This window comes from Melopsittacus undulatus, chromosome Z (genome assembly GCF_012275295.1).
Source record: "Melopsittacus undulatus isolate bMelUnd1 chromosome Z, bMelUnd1.mat.Z, whole genome shotgun sequence".
NCBI lineage: Eukaryota > Metazoa > Chordata > Aves > Psittaciformes > Psittaculidae > Melopsittacus > Melopsittacus undulatus.
The window spans coordinates 14,156,097-14,183,208 of record NC_047557.1 but is presented as its reverse complement, the minus strand read 5'-3'; the positions used below and the strand labels follow the sequence as shown (position 1 = coordinate 14,183,208).

Genomic DNA, 27,112 nt, shown 5'->3' with positions numbered 1-27,112 from the left:
TGAAGTTTTGCAAATACAACCTTTTTTCTTTTTTTTTTTGTTAAAAATACATTTTCACATTAATGCTTTCTCGGATGTCTTACAAAAACATAAGGGAACTAAATAGTTTATATACTATCTTTATTTTGAAAATGTAGCATACTGAGAATAATTTTCCACTATGTGATGGTTTAAGTATTAGCATTTCAAAGGCAGCTGTGAAAGCTGAATTATAAACAAGAAGAGAAAAACAAGTTAACAGTTTTGAATTCTTTAACCATTAATACAAGACAGATGTCTTAAATCTAAGAGTTGTACATAGCTCTCCACAAAGGCAAAACCACGTTTCTAATCTTTATTCCTCGCTCTCATGGCCAAGCTGTGCCCCTGGAAAGGTCACTGTGTCCTCCCTGGAATCCTGTGTGTGTGCTTTTGAGCACAGGTGGTTTCACAATATGTCAGCCCTCAGGGGCAGCCAGCAGAAAGGTTTCTCATGGCTTCACCAGCCATTGGGTGGTACCTGGCAATGTGTCCCCTGGCTTCCTGACAAAGCACTTTCATCAGTGCCAGACCTCCATGGGAAGGACCTGGGGAGCTGAGGTACAATGTCTCAACAGGCCTTGATGTCTCGCCACCAGTACTGAACAGCTTGTTCTATTGGCCCCTCCACTTGCTCCCCGGATGGAATCAGCACGGACAGTGTGTGGTTTTTCTCACACACTTCAAAAGCAGTGATCTGTGCTCTGATAGAGCTGTCCTGGTGTGAGGAGCTGCAGCATGTTGAAATTTAAAGGCGTTGTCGGGTAGTTTGACTTTTTGGACTTACTTGTGTATCAAGAGTTCCTTAGATGTGAGCTCTTGGCTTAGGATACCTTTCAGACCTCTTTAAATAAACACACCTTTTCTTGAAAGGCACAGCTGGGCCGTTTTATTTCAGTAATGCCTAAACAGCTCACTTCTGTTTATTGTCCTTTTTCCTAGCAGATAAGCTGTCAAACTAGGCCAGTATATAGAATACGATGAAACACTCTGGAGAAGAAAATGTGTTCTAAGCCACAAGGATACTGTGGTATCAAACTTTCAGATTCACTGTAACTCAAAGGAGAGCAATATAAATGGGGGGAAACTCTGGGATGTCTCCACTGAACAGCATCACTCTTCCTTCTCTGTTGTCTGTGCTGTTTCTTTACCTCCACTACCTGATGGCTGAAAGGAAGGACTTTTTTCTCTTCCACTTCTGAGGTAAATCTGCATGACCCACATGTTGGCACAGCACAGCCTGCACTGACCAAATAGCAACCACAGCTAGCCACTGGCCTGCCTACCTTTCTTAGTACTGCTACCTGCCAGAGGACTCTTCCCTCTGCAGGCAACGCTTGTCTCACCCAAAGTCTGTGTAAGATGTGAGTTTTCCTAAGCAACACAGCTCAGGGACAGTACAACACCATCTGTAAGTAACACTATAAATCCTAGACATGGTTCAGTATTTACACTTGTTTCTATCTGGAGCTGCTTTGTTTTTGTAAAGTTAAACATAGGAAAGATGAGTAACTTCATTTTAACAAATTAGCTGAAGATCACATTGTAAAAAAAACACTTCATGTTTTCCCTTGTAAGAACTACTTGTCCTGTGCTCATAAAATAACTTATCTGAATCATGAAAGATTCTAGATAGTACCACAGTTGAGCAAAACCAATGAGTTCCATGTGTACTACGGAAGTTAATCTGCTAAGACACTCGGATCAATTCCAGCTCTTCTGCTTCATTACAAAAGTACATGTCTTTTAAACTCAAAATGGAAGACCAACTTCACTGTTGCCTACTGTAGAGATTCTGGTTAGAATATAAATACTATTTTCAGTACATGCAAAAGTAGTATTGGGAGATCCAGCTGAGAGCCTGAATATGACACTCTTCACAAACGGAATTCATATACCTATGCATACGTGCCTGCTTATCTGGTTGGCTGGGGCTTGCTATGTAAGTACAGGGGTTAATGGTAAAAGAAGTTCTTCTGCACAAGCAGAGAAATAGTGCCATGGTATCACCTCTGCAAACAGCTGTCCTGCTGGTAACAGCTCCTTCCCACTCACCTCCCCACATCTCTTTGTTCAGTTATGAGGATTTTGTTTAGGATTTCAAAGGGTCATTCTTCCTGCAGAGAAGGCAGTCACCAGAAACAGAACAGCAGCCCACTAGCAGGGCCTGACCCTGTTAAAACCCTGGACCCTATAAAACCCTGTTTTCTGTGCTCTTTCACCCACCACACATAGTTAGAAGACAAGGGGAGTAAGAGCAGGACAGTCACTGTATCTTGGTGCACAGGGTAGCACTCCTAGAGAAGTCAAAGCTCCTTTTAATCTTTCAGCAACGTGCCACACACTGAGTGCCAGTAACCCTTCCATGCTGATTCCTTACATCAACTAAGAGAGGGAAAATACAACCCATATCCCCAGTGTTACTGGGCTGGAGCACACCCCAAAGCTGAGTAATGCTCCATCACAGCTGCAACCCACACTTGCTCAGGTGGCCAAAGCACAGAGTAAGCACACTGTAATTTACATCACAGAGTAAGTAAAATAAATACACTCTGTGAGCACTCTCACTTATTTAACTTGTTCCTCTACTTTCTGAATACATTTTTAATCTCTGAAAAATACAGTATTTCTCTGCATCAGACCATGATGAACTGCTGTGATTTAACTTTCTACATAATATAGACCACAGAGCTGCCTGTAAAGCTGATATAATGCCTGTAACTTGTGATGAAACCATAGCACACATTGTTCCTGTGCACAAGACAGTATTTTTAAACTAGTCCTGAAGTAAGAGGTTTTCAGCATTAACTAAAGTAGTGCAGTTGGGCTTGTGAAAGCCTTCATCCAAAGAATGTGTGGGTTTGTAAGTTCTTATTTACACTGTGTAACCAAAAACTGGATGGACTCAAAGCAGGAGAGTACATCAAAGCTTCCTCCCTAGGCAGCGCACATCTGTTTGTGAAACATATCTCAGGTTGGTCTTTCTGCCAGCTGTTTCTCTGGGTGCTGAGGCAACATCTTCCTTAAAAATGTCAAAGCAGAGGTGTGGCTGGTACAGCATGACTGACAGTTCTGGCTTGCTTGCTTCTGTTGTCTTTGGTAGTTGATAGGGATCAGATTCAACTGCAAGATGAGAAGAATAAGCAAAATTTTCAAACCAAGTATGAGTCTGAGGTGTAGATGTGGGTGTAAAGTCTCTCTCTTCATTTTCATTAAGGTAAATGCAGGAAGAATTGTTATCATCAATCTTATCATCTGTTGTCATTGAAGACAACTGGCTCCAAGGATGTAACTTCTGGGCTTCAGCCTTACTGTCCACTGCTAGCATGTCAGGAATGCAGTCACTTATTTTCAGTACTTTCTCAGAACCAATCTACAAGAGATCATAAAACAAAATAATTACTCAAAGTCATAAGCCCAAAGTAAAGGAAAGGGAATGATTACTTCAAGCACTTGTTCTAGTGTCTTATAATATTTTTGAGCTTGGATTTTTCAAATAAACAAACAGAATTTAAAGGAAAACACATGTATAGAATGCCAACAGAAGCTGCATTTTATGTGGTATTTATCAAGAGTATTTATTTAGAGATATCTAAATAAGTTCAGTATGACTACATTTCAAGAATGAAGCATGTCCCTCTGCTTTAAAGCCTTTGCCAGGTTTTTGATGTGTGCACTTTTTACCCTGAACCAGTAAAGGCAGGAAGGCAGCAGAGGTGAGGTGGTACAGTGTCCACCCTCTGGTGCTACTGCTCAGTGAACACCAGCACCCAAACCAGAAGCAGCCCCAGGCCTATCATGATGGAGAAGTGTCCCCAGTTTTTGACCCCCTGCATGGAAAGAGCAGATCCTGGTTCGATGGGCCTGCAGAAGAAGCTGAACACCTTCTGCCAGTCCTTTTCTCCCAGCCAGACCTGCCAGGCACTGTTAGGTCTCCCTGCATGCTCACAGGGGCCAGCAAGTACATCTCTGCAGTGCCTCCTGCTGCGATGTAGGAGGCAGGAGGATGGGGTAGATGGCTCACAGGCTGCAGCAAAGTGCCATATCCTCTGGTCTGTTGTGTTCAGACAGTGCTGGGTTTTGAACAGTAATACTGGATGAATCACCTACTGTATCAAAAGATTTAATTTAGTCTTCAATTCCACTTTTACTTTTTGCAGTAATAGACTACAGACTATAGAATGATCAATGTAGAGTCAAATGAATATTGAAAGAATTTTCCACTAAATGATGATATTAAATTATGCTGATTTCTATATAATAAGCATCACTCATTTTTAAATGTAGCCAGCACCAGGTGAGTATTTTTCTGAAACTTCACTAATCAAAGAATGGAAAATGAAAAATACTAGATTTTCACAGGCCTTACCTTAAACTCTTTGAATGACAGCACTTTGCTCTTGTTAGGACTAGGTATTACAGGACAGCAGCACTCTTTCACCCTGGAAATAAGAGAGTAAAACAAATGATTGTTTTTTTTTTCTCTCATCAAAGTATATTGTACCAGCACAAGCCACACGTAGATGTGTACAGAAACAGCAGTAGATGATGCATGTCACAAACGCCACAAGCCAAATACTTAAATCCTCCATCCACACAGTTGGACAGCCGAAGGGAAAATGAACAAGGCCTTACAACAGGCTGGAAACAACAAGCTGCAGCTGTGGTTTGTGAATTACACTAGTTACGTTCTCTGTCTACAACAGAAAAATGCATTAAAACTTACCACTTCATCTTCCAGCGGCATATAGCTGCTACTAGTGCAGGAACTATCACTAGCAGGACTAGGAGGTACAGCATGTTGGCTATGGAAGAAAAATACTTTTAAAATTCGTTTTCAACTTCTACCCTGTCAATACAGCCTGAGCTCCTAGAATAAAAATAACATTATGCCCACATGGGATAGCTGCCACTAACTCAGCTGTAAAACTGTGTGTGTGGTTTCTGGTTGCAAGGTAGTTTGTCTGGAAGTTCTGGGATACAGCTCTAAGTCTTTGAAACTCGATTTCCTTCACCAAAATTGAATTAGTACATTGCTTTTAATTTCTTCTTGTGTTGACACCTTAACTGTAAGGGTTAATTTCCAAAAGCTAAGACAACAATAACCTCACTTCACTTTAGGTTTCATTCCAACTCCCAAAGAAGATAGATTTTTACCCTGAGACACTGACAGAACATCCATACCTCTGGTATGGCTGGTTTATAGCAAGACAGATGAGACACAAGTGTTCATGCTCTCCTAGGACTTACACTGACACAAGAAACCCAATGTATTTCCTTCTTGTTGGAAGACACAGCCTTGGGCCATGCTTTTCTCAGACAGCTGATGCTGTAAGGAGGCAGAGGGGGAGCACCAGTTAGTGCTTGCTGTCCTTCTGCCCCACGCAGTGCCCTCTTGCTCTGTGCCAGTGAGTCTGTGTCTCCTACCACACACCACAGCAGGGAATGGGCATGTGTTGTATTCTCATTTTGTTTTTTCCTGGTTAGCTAAGGGTTTTGATTCCCTGTGCAGTTGTGTGTCTGTGTCTGCACAAGAGAAGGCTGGCAAATGGGAGCTAGACAGGTCCGAAGCAGGCACTGTTCTGCTAGTTCATCTAAAACATCAAGTCTCCTTGCCTGAGCCAGGGCTTCACTGTTTCCTACCTCTCCCCTTTCATTCCACCCCCAACTAATTTTTCCAAACCAGGCATCTCTAGTTTGGATAGTAAGTTTCCCGACCACAACTGCTGAGTGGTACTTTCAAGGGAACAGAATTACAGGCAAGTGATATCCTGTTCTTCTTGGATGACCAGATCTGCCCAGTTAGCAAACTACAATGCTTGAGCCAACAATCCCTTCTTACTGACTTATGCAGGAATTAACTTCTCAATGGATTTAAAGACTGATCAGTATAATAATCACTATTAGAAGTTCAAAAGCCCACTAAGAAATTACCTTTTTACATACAGGTCTGTAGTTTTATACATTGTTATTATTCATATATATTATTTATATTAGAAAACTAGTTAAATCAAAATGCAATTCTTCAACACATTCTAGCAAACAGGACTCACTAGTCACGTAAGTATGCATAAATTCAGCTACTTCCCAGAAACATATAAAACTTCAGTAAGGATGTAAAATCGTTTTCATTCTAAAATAGAAAAAACATAGCAACTTAGAAGTATCACAATGCCATGTTGGCATGCACATTTTGGTTCTCAGATGGATTCTTTCTCTATATATGTCACATTGACTTAAATATTTTTCCTTCTGCTGGAAGACAATTTTTCCACAGCCAATACTCACAGTTAAGCGGTGTATCTATGTATATAAAGTTAACAATGGGAGTCTCTCCTCCACCTGTATATGCTTTAACTACGAGTTTGTATTTTGTGTTTGACGATAGGTGTTTCACGGTGTATCTCTTTTCTTCTGGATTTTCAATTGTGTATTTACATAGCACTGAATCATCTAAAATGAAACAGATAAGACAGAATCATAGAATCTCAGAATCACAGAATGATTTGGGCTAGAAGGGACCTCAAAGATTATCTGGTTCCACATCTCTGCCACGGACAGAGATACCTTCCTTTAGACCAGGCTGCTCAAAACCCATTCCAACCTGGCCTTGAACAGTGCCAGGGATGGGGCAGTCACAATTTCTCTGGGCAATATCTGCCAATGCCTCACCACCCTCACAGTAAAGAATTTCTTCATAATATCTAATCTAAATCTACCCTCTTTCAGCTTACAGTCATTCCCACTTGTCATATTGCTACAGGCCCTACAGGTAAAAAAATCTACAGGTGCTCTTGCTTACAGGTAAAAAAAATCTCGTCATCTTTCTTTTAATTCCACCTCAGGTACTGAAAGGCTGCAGTTAAGCTCTTCCCTAAATGTGACAAATTATCTTAACCCAGATGCTAGACCACCAAAGCAACAAAACATCTGCAATTTGCACATTCCTTCTGAGAAGGACGATGTGTCCTGACTCACTTACACTTGTCTGAACTCACATTCCTTCTAACTGGACTGTCCACAGCACTGCATATCCTTTGACAGACCACCTAATAACTGCTGTCAAAAGCTGAAACTGATTCATTTCCTTTTGCGCTAGAGCTTTTGAACAGAATGACTTTGACTTTGCCATTTCCTTTTCACCAGAATCTTGTAGCCCTTAAGCTTTGGTCCAGTTCTTGGAAGATAATCAAAAGCAAGAATTTGCTCCCTGAAAAAAACCCATCTTTTGCCTCTCTATTGTGCAACTTCCAGATCCCAGGGAGAAAAGGGTTATATTATTCCTCCTCTTTTTAATCACACCCCTTGTCTAAGCTCAGACAAAGCAGGAAATCTTTGATTTAAGCATTTTAAAATCTAACTGGGATGACTTGCAGAAACCTGATACTTCTATGGTTAGGTTAGTTCTGACAGGAACTTCTATATAAGCCTCCTTCAGTTCAACATAAGCTTTTCAGCCTGATACTAGTCTAATCACCAGAAGGATCTGACACGGGACATGACCCAACTGAAAGCAGAGGCAAAGGGGAAAAGAAATTATCCTGAAACATGGTGGAAACATCTGAAAATTATAATGGAGCGAAGTCATATGGGGCAGTTTTAACTGTGCAGCAGGAAGATCAGATATAAAAGTTTAAATGTGGCTTTGTGCCACCCCACAGCTCAGTTCTGCTGAACACCGTGGTAGAGCAGAGCCACAAATACTTTCGCTATAAAATAATTTAAATAGGGAATTCATACAGTGCTCCAATTCTGAAGGAAATAAACTGCATCCCATCTGTTTCTAAAATACCCCAAATCCTAGTAAAACTAGCATGCTTCCTATGACTCTCATCCAAGCAGACCACAAACAGATGTTTTCAAAATTCATCCAGAACTCAGATCATAAGAGGCAGTAACTTGACTCCTCCTACAGCACTACAACAAGCTTTTCTGGAGCTCACACTGGAGTTAAAAGGAGCTTTGGACAACATGACAGAGGCTATATATCTGTATAAAGCCAGGACCCGCTTCCAGCCATTAGCACCTCAAGCATTAGACAGCATTTAAAGGCAGCAGATGTTGAAACCTGGGTATTGCCTAATAAGCCAATGTGCCTCCCTAATGTCAACTTTCTAAGAGGCTGCAGCATCAGCACCAGCCACACAGTTTTCCACCTGCATTAATGACATAAATTCCTAAATCTTAGAGCCCAGTTACCTGGAAGAACATGTTTTTGGGATCCTTTCAAACTGCAGTCCTCTTGTAGAGGTGACACATAAACATGGTAGCCTCTTACAAAACCAGGCTGTGATTCATTTGTGGGATAAGAATCCCAACAGAGCGTTACTGCATTGAAAGTCAGTTCAACTTTTTCCACAACAGGGTCAAGTACAGGAGCTGGAAGAAAGGAAATTCAGGTTAAACTTATCATTAGTCTTCAAGAACGTTCACTTAAAAAAACATCTATAGTCCCAAACAATGTTTCTATCTTTCTTGTATTTAAAAGCTGAACAAAGCCAAAGCTCTCCACAGAGCCTTCATGCAGTCCACATTATGCCTGTCCACATGACTGCTAATCACAGCTTTGTTCAGCTATTCTAATTAATGGGGACTCTATGTGGTCACTGACCTAGTCAAATATGCTTGACACAGGGCTGTGTACACTGTTGTACAACTTTTAAATGCTTATATAGAGACAACACAGCAAATACATTTTTAGCTACTTGTAGTAGGATGTGGAATTCTTCTGTTTGTGACAGATGAATTTAGCAAACACACAAACCCTAAGTATATTGCCAACTTACGTAGCTCCCTGAGAAAACCAGTCTTCTTCTCCAGTAAAGATGCTTTATTAGCCACAGATCCATAGATTTGGAAGTTGTATCTCACCCCCGGAATAAAAGCAGCTAAAAAATAGCAGAACTAATTACATAAATAGGTTATAGTTTGTCTTTTTGTTTTGCTTTTATTTAACTGCTTTCTACAGAGGTTTATACACCATTAGAAATCTTCTTTGTGGGCTATTGTGCTCTTAAGGCAACTGAAGGAGACACAGGGTAAACCAATTCTTAGTGTGTCTAATGTGAATTGAACAAATTTATTCTGTCTGAAAGAGGGTATTGAGGAGGATTATTACTATATTTTTGTTGCCTTAGTGTATTCAAGATGAGTGCACAACAAACTCAGAATGCATCAAAAGGATAATTTCAGTTTCATTTCTGGCACACCTAAGGGTCATGTTTTGGAGTATTTACTGTAGACACGTACTCATGCATCAGGATGCCATATTATCCTCACTGACATCAACTCCCACTTGCAGTAAGTGCATCCTACTAAAGAACTGAACATTTTTGCCACATGTTACCACACTCTCCTTTCAGTGAGGATGAAGGTTCCCATGTGTTTGTATGCATTGAAGTGCTGGTCCTTCACTGCATACTGAAATATGTTCAGTCAAATTTTGTTCAAACATGTTTCATTCCAAAGTGAACTCTCATCTTTAGAGAAACCAGGAAGCCTATATTCTTTCAGCTGTGGAAGTATATCAGAGCAACTTTCACATAGCTAGAATCTTTCTTCCCAGCCACTACTAGGAGGAAAAGCCACACAACTGGTCCTAAGTAAGGACTGGTTCTGAGACACATCACTTTTGGTACACTGACAGCACTAAATCTCTCACTACACAGTGCATGCTAAATTGCTGGAGTGTAAACTTCTGAGCCATGTTACAGATAAGGCAGAGCTCAGTTTTGCATCTCTCCTGCTATAAGATTTTAACTCCTTTATCAACCTCACCATCCGCCTTCAAGACACTACCACAAGCCACTCAGAAGAGCTTTTTCTAAAATGCTGTACTGACTTTTCTAAAATCCTGTGCTGATTTCCAAGTCTTACTAGTGCTGGTATATTTGTGGTGTCTAATTCACTAGGCAACGCTTGATGCCACATGCCTTTGAAGAATTACACCTACACTGCACAGATTTCAACATTCCACAGGATTTGTTTCTTGAATTCAGTTAATGCCCACAGTCACCAAGAAAGAAAAATGGTTCATCTTTCACCTGAGTTGATCAGAGCACTGGAAGTGTTGGGCCCAAATCTCTTCCACTGCAAATCGCAAGGCTGTAACATTGGAAAGTTACACCAATCAACAATGTAATTGTCATAGATATGTCTGGGGTTCCAGGTAATAAAAACGCCATCATCTGTACCATTAACCTGTTCTTCTTTAAGCTCTTTGGTGTCTAGGAATGAACAAAACATAGTCGCTATTATTTTCCTGCATAAACCCCTTGATTCATAAATGAAGATCAATATAGTTTCTATGCTAAACTGTTAAAACAATAATAATAAAACATTTTCCTTCACTATCAGACATACTGGATCTTTCACAGGCTGAAAGCTGATTTCTTTGTATGCTGAAAGCTGACAGCTAAAACAAAATACACTAATTATTATTATATATTCCTAAACTTCAGAAACCTGTAGACATAATAACAAGAGGCTAATCACACACAAGAGCTCTCTGCAAGGCACTGGCTGCATCTTCACAGCACCAGCCACAGGTCTGAGGCCCTAATTTAAGGCTAAATGTGTTTTGCTCTGCAGAGCCTCTCTGTGCAAAACAGGCTGTTTGTTGTAAGGGATGGATCAAGGCACTTAAGCTAAATATTCATGCAGTTACCATCCTGTAGGCAATAACACATTAATAATTTTCAGATAGCAGTGATGTGATTTAACAGGCCAGGTTAGTTTGCTCCCCCAAGATGATAAATTCTCGTACTGGAAAGCTTCAAAACTCTCATAATGGAAACTAACTGAAAACTGTTACCTGTAGTGCTAGGGATTATCAATACTGAAGGGAGTGAATAATTAACATTGTTCTTTGCTGTGATACTGATCCTGTAAGAATGGTTATCAATGGAAATCCTTGTGCTATTGTAGACTGATGAAAAGGAGATGCTTTCAGACTTAGAACCATCTTCTACTTTTCCCCAGGTTACTTCATATGAAATATTTTCTCCATTTGCTTGAAAACTTGGTGCTTGCTGGGGAAAAAGTTATAGGGGTAGACACCAATTACTTACTAAATTTTGAAAAAAAAAAAGGAACATTTAGAACTTTAGATAACTAATAGGATCTGTTACTTCTGTAAGAATATAAATACTTGTTTCCGTACATGCATACATATACTGGTGGAAATAGAAATGCGGAAATCTCAGTAATGGGTTTTGTCTTGCTATAATAGTTAGAAAAACAGAAGTATATGTTTGAAATGCCAGGACAGCACATAGCTACATATGTTCTAACATATGTTATATATGATATTTGTCTCCGATTCTTAAAAAGACATTTTCATACTGAAGTGGTATTAAGTGCACACAAACTTGTTAAAGTTCATGGGAGAAATTTCCAACCTGCTCATGAAAGGCTTTGCTTCCGTTTCTGTACCAATGTCTTACCTTCCAGAACAAGGTCACATTCCGGCCCCCCTGAACTGGTGTAATTTCTCTCCAGATGTCCAGTTTCCCCGATGGAACTGCAATTAATACAGCAAATCAAAGGTGTTCTAGGTGCAGAAAGGATAAACCATTCAATGGTTTCTTCCTATTTTAAGAAATTCCAACCCCGAACCTTCTTTTTCCATTTTCCCCATCATTGCCAGGTATTCTCAAAGCATTGTCCTTTAACTTCTTCCTCTCTTCATTATGCTTTCTGAATGAATGTCTCGTTCATCACCCTAGAAAACCTTTCTTTGCTTGCAGTTCCCAGTCCTCTGCACCATTCCTCCAGCCCTCACAGAACACTGTAACTCAAGTCTGCCCATCCTCCAGTCATCTGCCTGCACTAGATGAAATGGCAGACTGGCAGCTAGGATAAGAGTTGCTTAGTAAGAGACACCTTCTTAAATTTTGCTTAGTGTGCCTCTACTTCTATGCATGTGAGACAGGCCTCTGCTTTAGCTACACAGCAAGATCACAGCAACAAATGTCAGACAGAGGTGGCAAGTAAAGAACATCCTTCAAGCTTTCCTTCTCAATAGATTGTACATACTTGCTTCATTTGTTCTGATGGTTCGGGCTTCACTCCATTCACTCCACCTCCAGAAATGCTTAGCTGCCCCACAGTGCACTCTAGTTGTGTATTCAGTGTATGGCTGCAGTCCATCCAGCGTAATGCTCTGTGAGGCATAATGGTGTGTGTCTGAACTATTATGCTGCAAGACAGAAAAAGAGAACAGTTAAGGCTCAGTTCATCTTCATTAGCAAAAGGTTTTTGTCTGAAAAAAAATCTGAAAAAAAAATAGTTCTTCCTCTAGATACTATAGTAGCCAGTTGAGTTGGAAAAGACAATCATGCAACAATAGTCACAAAAAAGAAACCCTAAAAAAGATATTCACAAGATCAAAAGACTGAGAGATCCAAAAAGAAGTCTGCAGGCTGTCTCAGTGTAACTGAGTATGAGTCACTCACAACCTGTCAAATGACTACTTTTCTCATCAAGCAGGGAACCTACTGAGATCTTAACCTCAGAGTCTGGGCCTCTTACTTAGTTCATGTAAGTAGTAAGCTGTTTCAGATCTATGCACAGCATCTATTCTTTCCATTTTTCCCCCACTCTTTTCCTCCACTCCCTCCCAAGAAACAGAGAGAGTTCTAGCAAAAGTCAGAAAGCGAGCATGCTTTTAAGCCTCTCCTCTGAACTGTTTTCTGTAATGATCAACTGCAGCAGCCATTTGACCTAACAGTTCCTGCGCAATACTTAAGATAGGACACAACTTGATCCTGATCTTCATAATGCCTTTGTAACATGCCAGAGGCAAGCTGCCTTCATAGGGGCTACAGAGAACAACAGTACACATACAAATGGTGAAACTGGATAACTCTTTGCAAAACAGGTGGAACAAGACAAGGAGGCCACTCAGATAATCTTCAGGGAGACAGAAGAACATGGTAAGAAAAACTGTTTGGAGTTCCCTCATTAGAAACCAGACACACTACCATCAAGTACAGTAAATAGCACACAGAAAGCTCCTGAACTAATATGAAAAAGGCCTTCAACATGCCTTTCAACATTTGTGTGCGAGACGAGTAATAAAAACATGATAAATCAAGATGAGCAATAGCTAACAGCTATCCTATCCAGCTATCCTGAGTGCTGAGAAAACAAATTCAGAAAACAGACACATCAACATGGTCATGAGATTTAGGCTGTAATCAAATTGCTGGGGAATTATTTTTTAATCTCACGTAAAAAGATACTCGCTATGTTTTTGTGTATGAAATTCAGGCTTCATACCAGTTCTACTTTCCCATCAGGTAGGAGCACTTCAGTCTGACAAAAGAGTTCAATTCCTTTGTTTTGATGTTTCCAATATAACGTGATTTTGGTATCTGTGCATTCTTCCCACAGCTGCGAAGGTGCAGCAGGATAAACTGTCAACGGAAGATATGAGTTAGCTCTCATAAAACATAAGGAATTTTAAGATATTTTAGCTGAGTAGTAAAAGCAAATAAAAACCACAGATTTCTTTGCCAGTCTAGGAGAAAAATATCTAAATTAGTAAATTAATTTCAGAATATAAATGCAAGTAAATATTATTAAAAAAAACAACACCCAAACAAACAAAAACAACCCTTGTGCTGATCTGGAAATACTTTAGAAAATTGTGAACAAAAGACAGACTCAAAGACTTTTATTGCACACAATGGAAAATTCTCTAATCCAGGAGCTGGTGGAGGCTCCTGATGTTGCACAGTAACATTTCCCACATTTCTATACCCCAGAATCTAGCCTTTTCACCAGAACTTTTATTCATATCTCTTACATTGACTCCTGACAGTAGTTACCCCCTGGTAAACAATGTCAATGATACATCTTCCAAAAGATTTCTGAGATCCTTTCCTGCTATGTAAGCAGTATTCAGTGAGAGCAGCAGTCTCAAACTCTCCCATACTATCAATACAATTGTAAGGAATAAGACATGGCCATGTGAGTAAGCAGTATGATTACAGCTTTGGCCATTATTCTAAATGGACAATGAATTACAACTTGAGGACTTCCAGACACAAAGGAGCTTTGATACATAGGGTCCCAGCTACTGCCTGCAAAATTGGAAATGATGGACATCAGTATTCCTTTACTCACTGACAACATTTAAGTAAGGAAAATTCTACTGTATTTCCAGGATCAGAAAAAACATAAAGGACTTTAGAGCAACCACTATTTAAAAGGTTAACTCATAAATATGTCACTTTTAACTTTTAATCACTAGAACTGGAAAACTAGTAAAACCTTAATGTAGTTAGCACATTGACTGTAATCTATTTTAGCCTGAATTCCTATGAAAACTTACTTTATAAAATTGTGTTGTATCACTACAACCTCTTAGTTTGCTCCTCACTTTCTTCCTCCTCTATTTCTTCCACCCCCAAGCAATCACATACTCAACTTTAAGAACTCTTATGCCTTTCTGAGACAAATTTATCAAAGACAGGTGCTTAACATCAGTTCCTTCAATTCATATGAAGAAGCATGTCTAGCAAAACTGTAATCAATGCCTCTGAGGAAGGAAGCACTGCCAGAATGCAGCAATTACACCACAGTCCCTGTCCATCAGATGTCAGCTTCAGAACTATACAAAGTACTTGCTGCCTCCGGCTTCTTCAAATAGCTAATGAGGCCACAGGATCTTCAGACACTGAGGTGATGTGGTGGGGCTAGAAGGCACAAGGAGAACTGGAAATACCGCTGGATACACAGGAAATAGCCAGGTGTTTTGAGGCAGAAGTAGGTAGGAACTTATCGGACCTGGGATACACTGTGATGAAGGATAAAACTCACAGGGAAGAAGAAACCACAGCCACCAGCTACTGCTCACAGAATAACCTGTTTTATTTCACTGATGATGAACTACTCTTCTGCCCTTACAGTATCACTGCTGACATTACTGTTCAGTATTAGCACCAAGAAAATTTAGCACTATGACCTTTTTCCTGGCAATGGCTGCTTATACCTGCATCACAACTCATTTGGAGAGGTATTAGTAATTTTACTTACCTACTTTTCAAAATGTGCATCACTATTTTCTATTGGCAAGATGGTAACATTAGCAATAATACTTTGGAGAAAGGACTGCATTTCCAAGTAACTGACACAGACATTTTTCTTGAACTTCCCATTTTATATCCTTGTATCATGTTGCTTCCTATACTACGAACCAGCTTTAGCAAAGCAGCAGATTTTGAAGCATTTAGGGGTCATTTCAGTAACCAAATCTGACCTTTGTAGTGAAGCTGTTTTTTACCATTAACACAACTTATCAAGGCTGAAACTGAGAAGAAAGCAGGTAACTGTAGCACAAGGTCAGAAAACTAATAAAAACTGTGAAGATAAAAATCAAGGACTTCCATAGTTAAAACTGGGACACTCAAGTATTAGGATCAGAAGGAGGACAAGAAAACCTCAACAAAGAAATAGAAAACACCTTACTTCTGTGAGTTACATCAAAAACATCTGTGGCAGTTTTCTTTCCCAGTGGGTTTTCCACAGTCACTGTGATATTCAGGATCCTCTGCTGGCCTATATCCCAAGAACACGAGCACTGCTCAGAACAACTTACTGTGCATGGAACCTTTTTTTGGGAAAACCTATCAAAGAAAATGGGGGTGCAGGGGAAATGAAGAGAGAAAGACATTTTTCCATAATGTACGATCGACATAGGTGTTGAAAATGCCCAACTAGAATACATTATAAAAATAAGGGGGAGGGGCACTAAAAGAGGCTACCCAGTTCTTTCCCCTAGCCTGCCATGAGATATTTAGGGTGGTGAGGTACTCGAATGGGTTGCCCAGGGAGGTAGTGAATGCTCCATCCCTGGAAGTGTTCAAGACAAGGTTGGATGAAGCCTTAGATGATATGGTTTAGTGTGAGGTGTCCCTGCCCATGGCAGGGGGGTTGGAACTAGATGATCTTAAGGTCATTTCCAACCCTAACTATTCTATGATTCTATGATTATAGTTATCCCTACAATTAGAATAAAATTTTCTTCAAAGACTGAGTTTACTTTATCTTTTTAAGATACAGCTAAATTGCCACACTTTTAAGATACAGTCAAGCTTATTTCATCCTTTTATGACACAGCTAAATTGCTTTTAGATGTTTCCTTGTGGAAATTCTAAACTAGGGTCTTATTTGCCAAGAATTAAGTGATTGACATAGCTACCAATATGCTTTTAAATGAAGCAGTGATTTCAAGTGCATCTTCTAACCTTACATTTTGAAATCAGCATCATAATATCGAAATGGAAGTGAATGATGAAGAGACCACGAAGGTATAATGCAGTGATGAACTGCCTTCTGCTGAGATCTTCTGATGAAAATTTGTTGCTCTCCTTTCTCTGTAGGCCCTTTCCTCTCCATTTAGATGCCAGTGTAGCAAGGAGCCAAGGGCCAGGTCTGACATGATTCAGCTGTGTAGCAGCTGAAATTATAGAAACTATAGGCAGAAGTAGGATTGTCAGTAGCTCAAGAAGGAAAACACTAGAATGTAGTTATAAAATCCTAAAGAAGAAGTACTAGGGAGGCTAATCAGGCTAGCTGAGGATTAGCTGGGAATTATCAGTTTGCGTCAACATTAGTGTAAATTGCTTGTGAACACTCTAATACCAACTGATTTAATCCTAGTTACCTGTTGTGTGTTTTACCCAGTAATAACAAGACTTTTCAGTTATCTATATTATGATTGCAGGGTGTTTTCATACCTACTGAAATATATCCAAACAAATTAACCCAAAAGAACGGTTAGAATAAGTTTTATCAAGCAGAACCTGGTCTGATGAACCTGCAACTTTGTCTAATTGAGAGCAGTTTTGCATTGCTCAGACTTCATTAAATAAAGGATCAGTGAGCTGAAAAGAGGCAGAAGCCTACTGCAACAAGGATAAAACATTTCCACAGATTTTAAATGAAAGAACAATGCTGTTCTGTACAGCAGAGGACAGACTTAATATAACAATGAGCATACTTACTCTTCATACAAGGTGTATTTTGGTGAATGACGTCCATAAAGATACGTGTCTCCTCCTTGGCTCCAGGTACATGTCACTGTTCTCATGTCTTGAGTTTGGCAGGAAAAATCATTAGGTGCATCAGGTGATTCTTGTCAGAAGGAATAAACAAAGAAAACACCAACAGCATGGCAGTCAAGGCAGAAATCGTCAACCTTTTTACTATATTAACAAACTACAAATAATGGATATTTGCAAAGTTTAGGTTACTACAGATGTTATTATTTCAGTTATGCTTATTCAAGGACTACTCCACAGAGAAATCAGGATAACATCATAAACTAATTTCAATCTGAACACTGCTGTATGTTATTATTTTTTGTTATATACATATACTCATTAATTTAATCTGCACTGTCTTCTATCTGTAAAACTGCTACTAACCTTCAAAAGGGGACTGTGCAGAGTTTTTACCACATGCACACAGACAATGAAGCTGAACTCGTAAGTGGGTAGGTATATTTAAAAAAAAAGTCAGTCACCTGTCCTAGGTCAATTAATGAGATTAACCTGAACATATTTACTGCTATTCTTTAATGCTTTCTATATGCAAGTGTACAGATATGAAGTCAGACATTAAACAGAGTTCAGCTGCACATGACAGGACAATTCCCCACAACCATTCTTGATTAATAACAGGAAAACAGAATTGTAATAAAGCATTCACTTACTACCCACAAAGAAAACTGCATGATCATAGCACTGCTCCTCATCGCAAGACTCTTGACAGTAGACAGTGATGTGAGGCACTCCTTGATGTGACACATTTTTCACAGTGAGAAGCCTAACTTGACTGTCTATGTGACTGAAAACATGAAGAGGTGGGGCTAGAAAGAATTCCTTAAGGATTTGACTTTTCCTTCCAATGCAACAAAGAATGATGTCAGAGCCCTCCTCTACAATTTTCTCATTTGGAAAGATCTGTGGTCCACTGTTATTTGAAGTGTCTAAGCCTGCAAATTAATACATAATAGACCATTTCAAAATCTGCTCATAGCAGCAACCTTCAACCAGAACACATAACTGAGCATTTACACAAGAATGTGTTAATATTATATTATCCATTCACGGACTTCCATTTAGTTAACTCCACATGTAATTTTACCTATATTTCCCTTTAACCCAGAAACATATAACATAGTCCAACAGACTACCTAAGAGAATAAATTCATCTCCCTTCCTGTCTTTCACTTAGGAGAAACAAAGAGTATGCTTTTAAGAACTGTCTTTGCAGATGAACACTACCTCCTGCACCAATAAAGATTCTGAAGCTCAGCCAAAATGCCTGCTCTTGAAGATGATAAGCAGGGGACTTGAAAAGCATAATCTTCTGAAGCTCATGCAGCACTCAGCTGAGAGGAAACATCGAACACATTAGATCAGTAAGGGGATACTCAATTTGGAATGTCCAATTTCAACTGAAAAAAATAAAATCTCCATGACTGAGCTTACTGAGAAATCAAGGGAGACTTGCATCCTATTTCCCATTATATAAGGTGTAGAGAGATTGACAATTTATGTGCCACATCCCAAGTATAGGGATCTGTGATTCTTCTACTACCCATGATGTCTCCCATAAATAAAAGCCCTTGCTGCTCCAAATATGACTAGTGTTTCTTCGTAAAGCCACTGTAGCCATTTTTTATAAAGCAGTTACATATTTTGTTTTAAACAAATTATCTGGAAACCAAACTATTCTAGTAAGACATTGTAATCTAAAAAAGGGGTTCGTGATAGCACAAATTATATTATTAATTCCCTCTTTATGCTCATAATTCACAGAAGCTCATTTCAAGTGACATAAAGAGCTGACATGATCCTCTCTCTCTACTTCTTTAATACAAATGAAAGCTATGAACTCCAGACAAAAGCAACAGATGCATCAGATGATGTAGTCATAGCTATGCGCTTCTTACCCTTTCCCTCAGACTAGGCCAGGATTGCATCTCACCTAGTGACAGGCTATTCCAGCACCTATTCAGGATCCCATGCCACTCTGTGTGCTGTATTGTTTTAATGTATTAACAAGAAAAGATCTAAAACTTTTGATCTGATAGATTTGGAAGACAGTCTCCAACTTAAAACAATGGCTAAACCATTGCTATTACTTATATATGATATATAAATATATATGATTATATGGAAGTATACATATTACTTACATAATAGGATATTATTATGTTTACTAGAAAAAAAAACCCACAATAATAATAGTTGATTAGTGCTTAAAGAGTTAAAAATGGATTCTTGATTTGATACCATCTCTCCTGAACTACATTTTCGCATTACAGTCACCAGTGAATTACAATCTAGCTTTGTCTTAGGAAGAAATTAAACCAATATTGCAAAGTCTTGCTTTGCTTACCTAGCACAGTCTCCCACAGACTCCACTGACTCCAGATTTTTGACGTTTCTGCTTTGCTCCTGATTCTCACTGAGTGTGCCATACATTCCAAAGGTATGTCTGAATCCCATATCCAATGAAGAGGCTTTCCTGATTTATCAAGCGTGGTGTTATGAAACTCCTACAAAGAGCAGTAAGGCAAAGTATTGAAAACACGGCTATGTGCGGACACTTTGAAAGTAAAACACAAGCAGTGAAAGAAAGCTCAAAAGAGAAAAATCCTTTTGAAAAAATTAATTTCTGAAATCCCACTTGCTTCACATGATCTCACACTAAGTAACCAGTAGTTGAGTAGCTGCTTACAAATCTGTACTAGCAGCAGTGGTCTGACTGACGTGCTGGCAAGACTATTTGATTCCAACAACACAATTGTCAGCCAGGCCTTGCTTCTCAAGAAACAGATTCACTCTGAGAGACTTTCTGTATGTTATTTGTTCAGGCTGCTACATAAGTAACAGCATGCACAGATGCAGATGCCTGCAGGTGTACCTTGTGTAATTTTCTAGGTTACATAGTCCTGGCTTTGAATTACAGCCAATTAGGATTTATGCAGACAATATCTCACTGTAGATCTGAGGCACAACATCTAAGGACAGTGCTACCATCAGTGACAAGCAGAGTAGGAAAGTATCAGCTGATTTCATAGGATCATAGAATGGTTTGGGTTGGAAAGGACCTTAAAGAGCATCTAGTTTTGAACACCCCTGCCATGGGCAGGGACACCTTCCACTAGGTCAAATAGCTCAAAGCTCCATCCAGCCTGGCCTTGAACACTTCCAGGGAGGGGAATCCACAACTTCTCTGGGCAACGTGTTACAGTGTCTCACCACCCTCAAAGTAAATAGTTTTTTCCTAATACCTAATCTAAATCTCCCCACTGACAATTAAAAGTAATTCCCCCCACCCTTGTCTTATCCCTACATGCCCTTGTAAAGCATCCATCTCCAGATTTCTTGTAGAACCCTTTAGGCACTGAAAGCTGTTCTAAGGTCTCCCAGAGACTTCTCCAGGCTGAACAACTCCAATCCTCTCAGCCTGTCTTCATAGGAGACGTGCTCCAGCCCCCTTATTATGGCTCTCCTCTGGACTCGCTCCAACAGGTCCATGTCCTTCTTAGAGGGAGAAAATTACCTCCCTCAACCTGCTGGTCATGCTCCTTTTGATGCAGCCCAGCATACAGCTGGCTTTCTGGGCTGTGAGTGCACACTGATAGGTTTTGTTGACAAGAGTCAACCAAAACCCCCAAGTCCTTCTCCTTAGGGCTGGTCTCAATCCTGGCTCAGCCCAGCCTGTATTTGTGTTTGGGGTTGCCCTGATCCAGGTGCAGGACCTTCCACTTGGCCTTGTTGAACTTCATAAGGTCCACTTCTCAAGCATGTCCAGGTCCCTGTGGATGGCATCTCTTCCCTCCAGCACCACACTCCAAAACCCCGCTTAGTTGTAGTTATATGGCCCCAGTTTCTCACTTCAGGTTAGATCTACTCATGGAGTACTAAAAACTCTATCCCATGTATCAGTGGTCAAAATTATCTGAACAGCATAGAACCCATCTGCAGTGAAGATGTGGTTCTTCAAATACAAAGTAATACCAGCTTGGTTGATCAGGGTAAGTTGTGATTCTTAACAGCACTATCTTATTTTAGTGACTTCTGGTTACAGAAAAAAGAAGCCCTTCTCTACCTTCTGTGCTTTCTCACAAATAACAGCTTTAAATAAGCTAGACCAGTTTTCTGCTTTTACTAAGTTTTAACATGTGCATATTCTTTCACAGTTCAGTCAGCAGATGACCCACAGTAACCTATAGTGTCCCTGAAATATGCATTTAGTTCCCAAAGGATTTTTGTCAGGGGTAAATTTTTTTGGAGAGGAAATTTTCTCTGGAGACAGAAGTTCTCACACTGAAGTCACAAACTGGGGAAAACATCAAGAACAGGCCTAAGATTTGAGTGATTTCCACCTCTTCAGAAAATTTGGCTGGTTTAGGTATTAAGGAAAAACAGCAGCACAGGGACTTTGCAAACAAGTCATCACTATTTATTCCTTAAGTGGAAGAGTATAACTTAACTGGGTATAACATAACTGCTAACAGGGACAAGCACATGGCTCAGAAGGCTTCACTCACACTGAGACTACATTTGGTTTGTAAGGTGAGAGAAGTTGTGGCAACATGACTCATCTCAGTCCCCAATGGATAGTAATCATGCTACAAAAAAGACTGCTTTGGGGAGCAGTAGAAGGGATGTTTCTGGGAAGCTGCTTAAGGGACCTGCACCTTGAAAGGGAAGCAGTGGCCTTCAAAATCAGATCTCCTAAGTCTACCCACCACAATCCCTCAATAAAGGTATGCAAGGCCTATCTACATTCTGCACAGCTGGAAATTACTTTATCTGAACCAGTTTTCTTTGTTTTGTTTTTTTTTGGTACAAAAACTGGGCATAACCTTAGACCAAGTCTGGCACCTAGGGACAAATACAGAGGTATTTCTAGTACAGTTCTGTAATTAGTATGTTGTAAGCTGTAAATCTATACAGGAAAGCTACCTGCATATGCATGTGAACATTTGATTTTCCTTTAGCTTCCTTTACACTGTAAAAACTAATATACTTTTAAAAAAAAATACACTTACTGTCCACATAGTACCAGTTTCATCTGCTCGACGGACTTGTATTTCAAAAGACATTGCCAGCTCAACTTCATGTGCTGACTTGCCAACATCCCATTCCACCAGCAGCCGCTGAAGAGCCAAATCCTTGGAAATGTTAAGGTACGTCACTGGAAACACAATGGATTCTAGGAGCACAAAAAGGACATGATAATATTAAAGTTTAGCTAAGTTACAAAGCAAATCCAAAACAACAGTGGCTAGTGGATAGGTATCCAAACTAGACAGTACTGATTTGGGGAAGGAAGAGGGGGAGGAAGTAATCAAGACCCATGCTATTGATATCAAAGATAATTTTTTATGTTAAGCATGAGCAGCTAGAATGAGATTCCTGAATCTAGTCAATAGTCTGCTTACCACTAGATTGGCTGTGCTATTTGATTTCTTTATGCCTTCAATTTACTAGCTAATTCATGGGAATACTGACCCATCCCCTTTATAGTCTTATGAAAAGGAATCACACTATGTATTAGCAGAGACTGAATGCCAAGAAATACCAACCCCCAGCAAGCCTTCTCATCATTAGGCAGAAAATCTGGGCTCAGTTTTGCTCTCTGACCTAACTAGAGAGGCTGAGAGTTTCCCTCCACTAACCAGCTCAGAGAGTATTCTAGTATTAGGCACATTCATGGGTGCTCTACATGGAGCTTAGGTACTTCAGTCGGGCCTCTGGATTCTCCTCCAGAATTAGACAATTACTTATAAACATACCTCTATTCTTTTTGAGGGTCTGGAGTTAATTTCCAGAATAAAATAAAGTTTAAAAGTCAGACTGAAGAGCCTTTCGGAGTCAGGAAAAGAAAGGCCCTTAAGAAGACTAGCCTGCTGAAACCTATAGATCAGCTTATAAGTGATCTTTCTTTTCAGATGTTTGCTCTGTCACCTCTCCCCTCAAAAACTAACTTGGGGGAGACGAAATATGGCACTCACTGATCTGTATCTTCTCTCTTTCCTGAAAAACAAACAAACATGCAAACAAAACCCTACTGATCTGGTTGTTAATGATGCCAGGGAGCTGAAACAGCCAAGTAATCAGGCTTTTTCTTTTGCCACAGTTGCTTTCCAATACGTTTCTGCCTGTTACAAATGATAGTGTCAGAATGCTTACATTGACCAGGACACAGAAATCACAGAGGTAACTCTATATTTTAATAAAACAGAACCCATTTGGGGCATTCCTGTCCCACTACAGCCACATTCCTTAGGGACAACATGGACTGAGAGATCTCAGCAGCTCCTTTTCCCAGAATGGCCACCTCTCGTAATTCCTCTCAGCTCTGCTTCACCCACTGATCCAATGATTACCTGAGTACTGTAATAGAATATTATTGGCACAAATGCAAGCATTCAGGAAATTTAGTTTGAGAATCTACATTTTGATAGATGCTTCTGGCAGCAATCCAAACTGTTTTGTAATTTATCCTGTACTGCCTAATTTCTGTGCAGCAGTTTCCCTACATATAGATCTTTACATTAAGTGCAGGAAATTAAAGGCTCATGGGAAGCACCAGTTATAACAATCCCTGATCAATCAGAGGAAGCAAGTAACACTTTTAACATATTTATTAGTTACAAAAATACAAACACTGACACAGCTTAGTTATTCATGCAAGTTCAGCTTATAAAAGAACAGATGGAGGAAAGTATATATTGTTCCATTAGTTCCAAAACTGATAAAAAACTGTTGAAAGAAAGAACTGTTTCTCTTTTAGCAAATCATCAACAAATTTCATTGGTATATTTTTAATCCACTTCAGTCTGAATGATACTGAAAGTAATTTAAAGCAATTAAAGCCATATGCTTTCAATCTAGAGGAAACTACTGGCATGAGCTTCTTAGATATGCTTGAAGGGAGAAATCAAGTCTTCAGTGTTCAAACCCTTGGTCTCAGAAACAGAACTGCAGTAACCTATAAAAGTATTTGAGGAAGAAGTATACACACAAACATATGTACACATACTTCCTATCAATTCTCCCTATAGTCTTTATATATAATTACCAGAAAAGATGAACATGTGTAAATAACATGAAAGCAGAATTTGACAGCATCTGTGTCTTCCACAAGGTTGATGCAAAAATATTTCACGTGCAGAAGCAAAATTTCTTTTTTGGCTATGATTATGACATGGTTCTTAAAAATAACATACCCGATGATTGACATTCGCTTGTGAAAAATAATGGCCATCAGTTTTACACTAGCATAAGGAAACCCAGCACCTATGACTACTAGTAGATGCCTTGAACTGTATAAGCAAAGTGGAAGGCCTAGGGATCAATTTCTCTTCCCTGTATGATGAGGGAGCAGCTATCTTAGGTTTTACTGGCCAACAGAAATATTGTTATTTTCACTGCCAAGGACTGATCAGGTAAGGAGGCAGAGCAACCAAGGCAACAAAATGAGCCATAAAAATAACTGTGGAAGCAGAGTATCTTATTTTTTTGGGGAAGGTAAGACAAGGCATATTTCATCTCGCCGCATTCTAGTGACCTTCACCATCAAAACAAGATAAAGGCTGGTAAAATCCCACTTATGCTTGGGAATTGACTGTAATGTTGCTCCTCTTCAATATGTAATTTTAGCTGCTCATTTTCTGGTCAAAACCACCTCTACATTCATCATCCTTCTGCCTGAAGCACTATATACCAAGCCTCTGAAGGGATCTCATTTCACATATGCAAGTAGGTGGGTGATTTAAAGCTCTGGCCCTTGCCATTCTTGTGTTTTCCTTTTGCAATGCTGAAGCAACCAAGAGAAACAGATGGGCCCAGCACAAATAAACAGACCTAAAGGAGGGGACACAGGTAGTCTCTCAATGAAACTCATAGGCACGAAGTAATACTCTCAGGGAAAAGAAATAAATATGCCTCAAGTTGACCCATGCAGCTGGCAGAAACCCCTTCCTTTTTCAGGGTGCACCATTAAAAGAAACTCCTGCGTATCTTCTGAATTTCCCTACCATCTTTTCTGCTCCTTCTCTAGAGAATTCTAGAGTGAGCTAGAATATCACTACTGTGCCTATTGCATTGACGACGAGCTTGCCTCTCTTATGTCTCTTTTTGTCCAAGCTAAAACATCTTCCCTTTTCTTACCACGGAGAATATTTTCACCTGCTGCATTTAATTAATTTCAGAAGAAAAACCCAACAAACGTCTCATTAGTTTATGGATTTTCACAATCTGTACAAATGTCCCTCTTTAGCTAGATGACATAGGATGTGGCCAAAACAGGCAGCACAGCACGCCTGCTTCCAGCTCATATCATGGGCTGTCACACACCATGCTCCATGTGCTGCAGAATAAGACCTCAACCTGGCTGGCATAGTCATCCCAGCCCCAGAGAGCCACCAATCTTGGTGGTCTGCAGGCAAACAGCAGAGCTGGGGATGTGCTACCTGCACCCTGACTGGTACCAGAGGACAAACCCTGCTTCATGTCCAACACATGAACACTTTCATCCCTGGAAAGCATTCAAGACCAGGAGAGACAGGGCTTTACACAACCTGGCCTAGTGGGAAGTGTCCCGGCCTGTGGCAGAGGGGTTGGAAATACATGATCTTTAAGGTCCTTTCCAACCCAAACCATTCTATGATTCTATTATATCACTTCAGACTTCACATAATTTTGTTTTTAGCAGAGCCTGGCATATGACAATCTAGATCATCAATCAGGGCTTATACATAGTACCAGCAAACAAAAGAAAAAATATAGCTAAGGATATACCTAAGATTCTGTAGAACACCGAGTTACAATGTGGGGCTTTAAGACTTTCAGTAATGCTACTTACACATGGAGAAACATTTATAGCATTCACAGTTATAATCTTCCCCTCCTAGCAAACTTCAAGGCATTTTAAGACTTGTTTTTACTTGAAAGTTACCTCAAGACTGTATGAATAGCTTTATGATTAACACAGAGATTAATTTTCTGCCTGAACAGCTGCATGTGAAAACAAATGACCAAGTTGTTGTAATGCAGTATCTGTTTGGACTTGCCTGCAGTACAAAGTTTTGCCACTTTAGAGGCATTGATAACAGTCTCAAAAGTGAGAAGCTGACACCTTAGGTGAACAGAGTGTGGATGCATGAATTTCAAGGTTGAAGAGAGGCAACAGAGTCTGAAACAGATATATTACCTCTTCAGTATGATAACAAAAAACCACCCTCCTTCACCAACTTCATTTAGGCAATAGAACTTTTATAACACAGACTGTAGTCTGGTAAATTCTGCCTTCTTAACAGCAGTCACAGAAAAGTCAATGTAAAATATTCATTCCTGGTTTTTTTTTTTCTTTTAAAGGAGTCACACCGAATGCCACTGCCAGCAGCAAGTGTGCAATCAGTACTTTCACCTTAAAATACTCAGTATTCTGGGAAGTTATTTATACACAACTTTGTTCCATCCAAATACACATGCATATGGCTTTTTTCTTTATACTAGATACACAGAAGTGTAAGAAATAAAAAAACTGGTCCCAGAATATTGTGGCACAATCAGAAAAGAGCCAGCATAAATGCTGAAGTTTTCACAGATGAGACAAAAAAAAAATCCAAGCAAACAAACAAAAACCACAAACATGAAGAGGCAGAAAAGCATAGAAGGTGTCAAAAAGGATATAAATTCTTTGAATATGAGACAGAGAAGAAGCACATGAATAAATACACTCTGGCTTCACATCACTGCAAGTAATTGATTCAAGAGGAAATTTTGCATTATGGGGTTACAAAAGGTAATTATACAAGTTGCTTAATCACATTACCAAAGAGAATAATTTCATTAAACATGTAACATGTTGCTTAATCACCGAAGACTTACAAATGTGTAAGTCCAAAGCTTCAGTTGTTGCAAATTGCTTCCAGATAAAAAAGTAAATGTTTGTACTTTTACCTTCCTGTGAGTATGTAGTGTAGCAAGTCCTCAGAGGGAGCAATACTGCCAGAACCATGAAGTGATTCATCCTTTATCCACCTTTTCCTGCA

At 39.6% G+C, this 27,112-nt stretch overlaps 1 protein-coding gene across 1 annotated transcript; it reads right to left on the bottom strand.

Moving 5' to 3' along the window:
* Positions 1–103: 103 nt before the first annotated feature.
* Positions 104–27,112, bottom strand: LOC101869889 (oncostatin-M-specific receptor subunit beta). The gene is made up of 17 exons (XM_005151983.3): positions 27,021–27,112; positions 22,100–22,263; positions 19,435–19,594; positions 17,741–18,022; positions 17,031–17,160; positions 15,493–15,650; positions 13,300–13,436; positions 12,055–12,217; positions 11,463–11,539; positions 10,832–11,048; positions 10,062–10,244; positions 8,805–8,906; positions 8,218–8,397; positions 6,307–6,471; positions 4,745–4,823; positions 4,388–4,460; positions 104–3,391 (listed from the first exon to the last, which is right to left on the bottom strand). The coding sequence occupies exons 1-17, from the start codon at positions 27,088–27,090 to the stop codon at positions 2,942–2,944; spliced, it is 2,790 nt and encodes a 929-aa protein (XP_005152040.2). The 5' UTR covers positions 27,091–27,112; the 3' UTR covers positions 104–2,941.

What these genes read in the sequence shown, in the direction of transcription:
- LOC101869889 (XM_005151983.3), bottom strand. Translation starts at nt 27,090, where the DNA reads ATGAATCACTTCATGGTTCTGGCAGTATTGCTCCCTCTGAGGACTTGC. An exon ending in CCAAAAACATGTTCTTCCAG is followed by an intron (nt 6,472 to 8,217) that starts GTAACTGGGCTC and finishes GTTTCATTTTAG; the next exon opens with ATGATTCAGTGCTATGTAAA. An exon ending in TGTCATTCAAAGAGTTTAAG is followed by an intron (nt 3,392 to 4,387) that starts GTAAGGCCTGTG and finishes GATCTCTTGTAG; the next exon opens with ATTGGTTCTGAGAAAGTACT.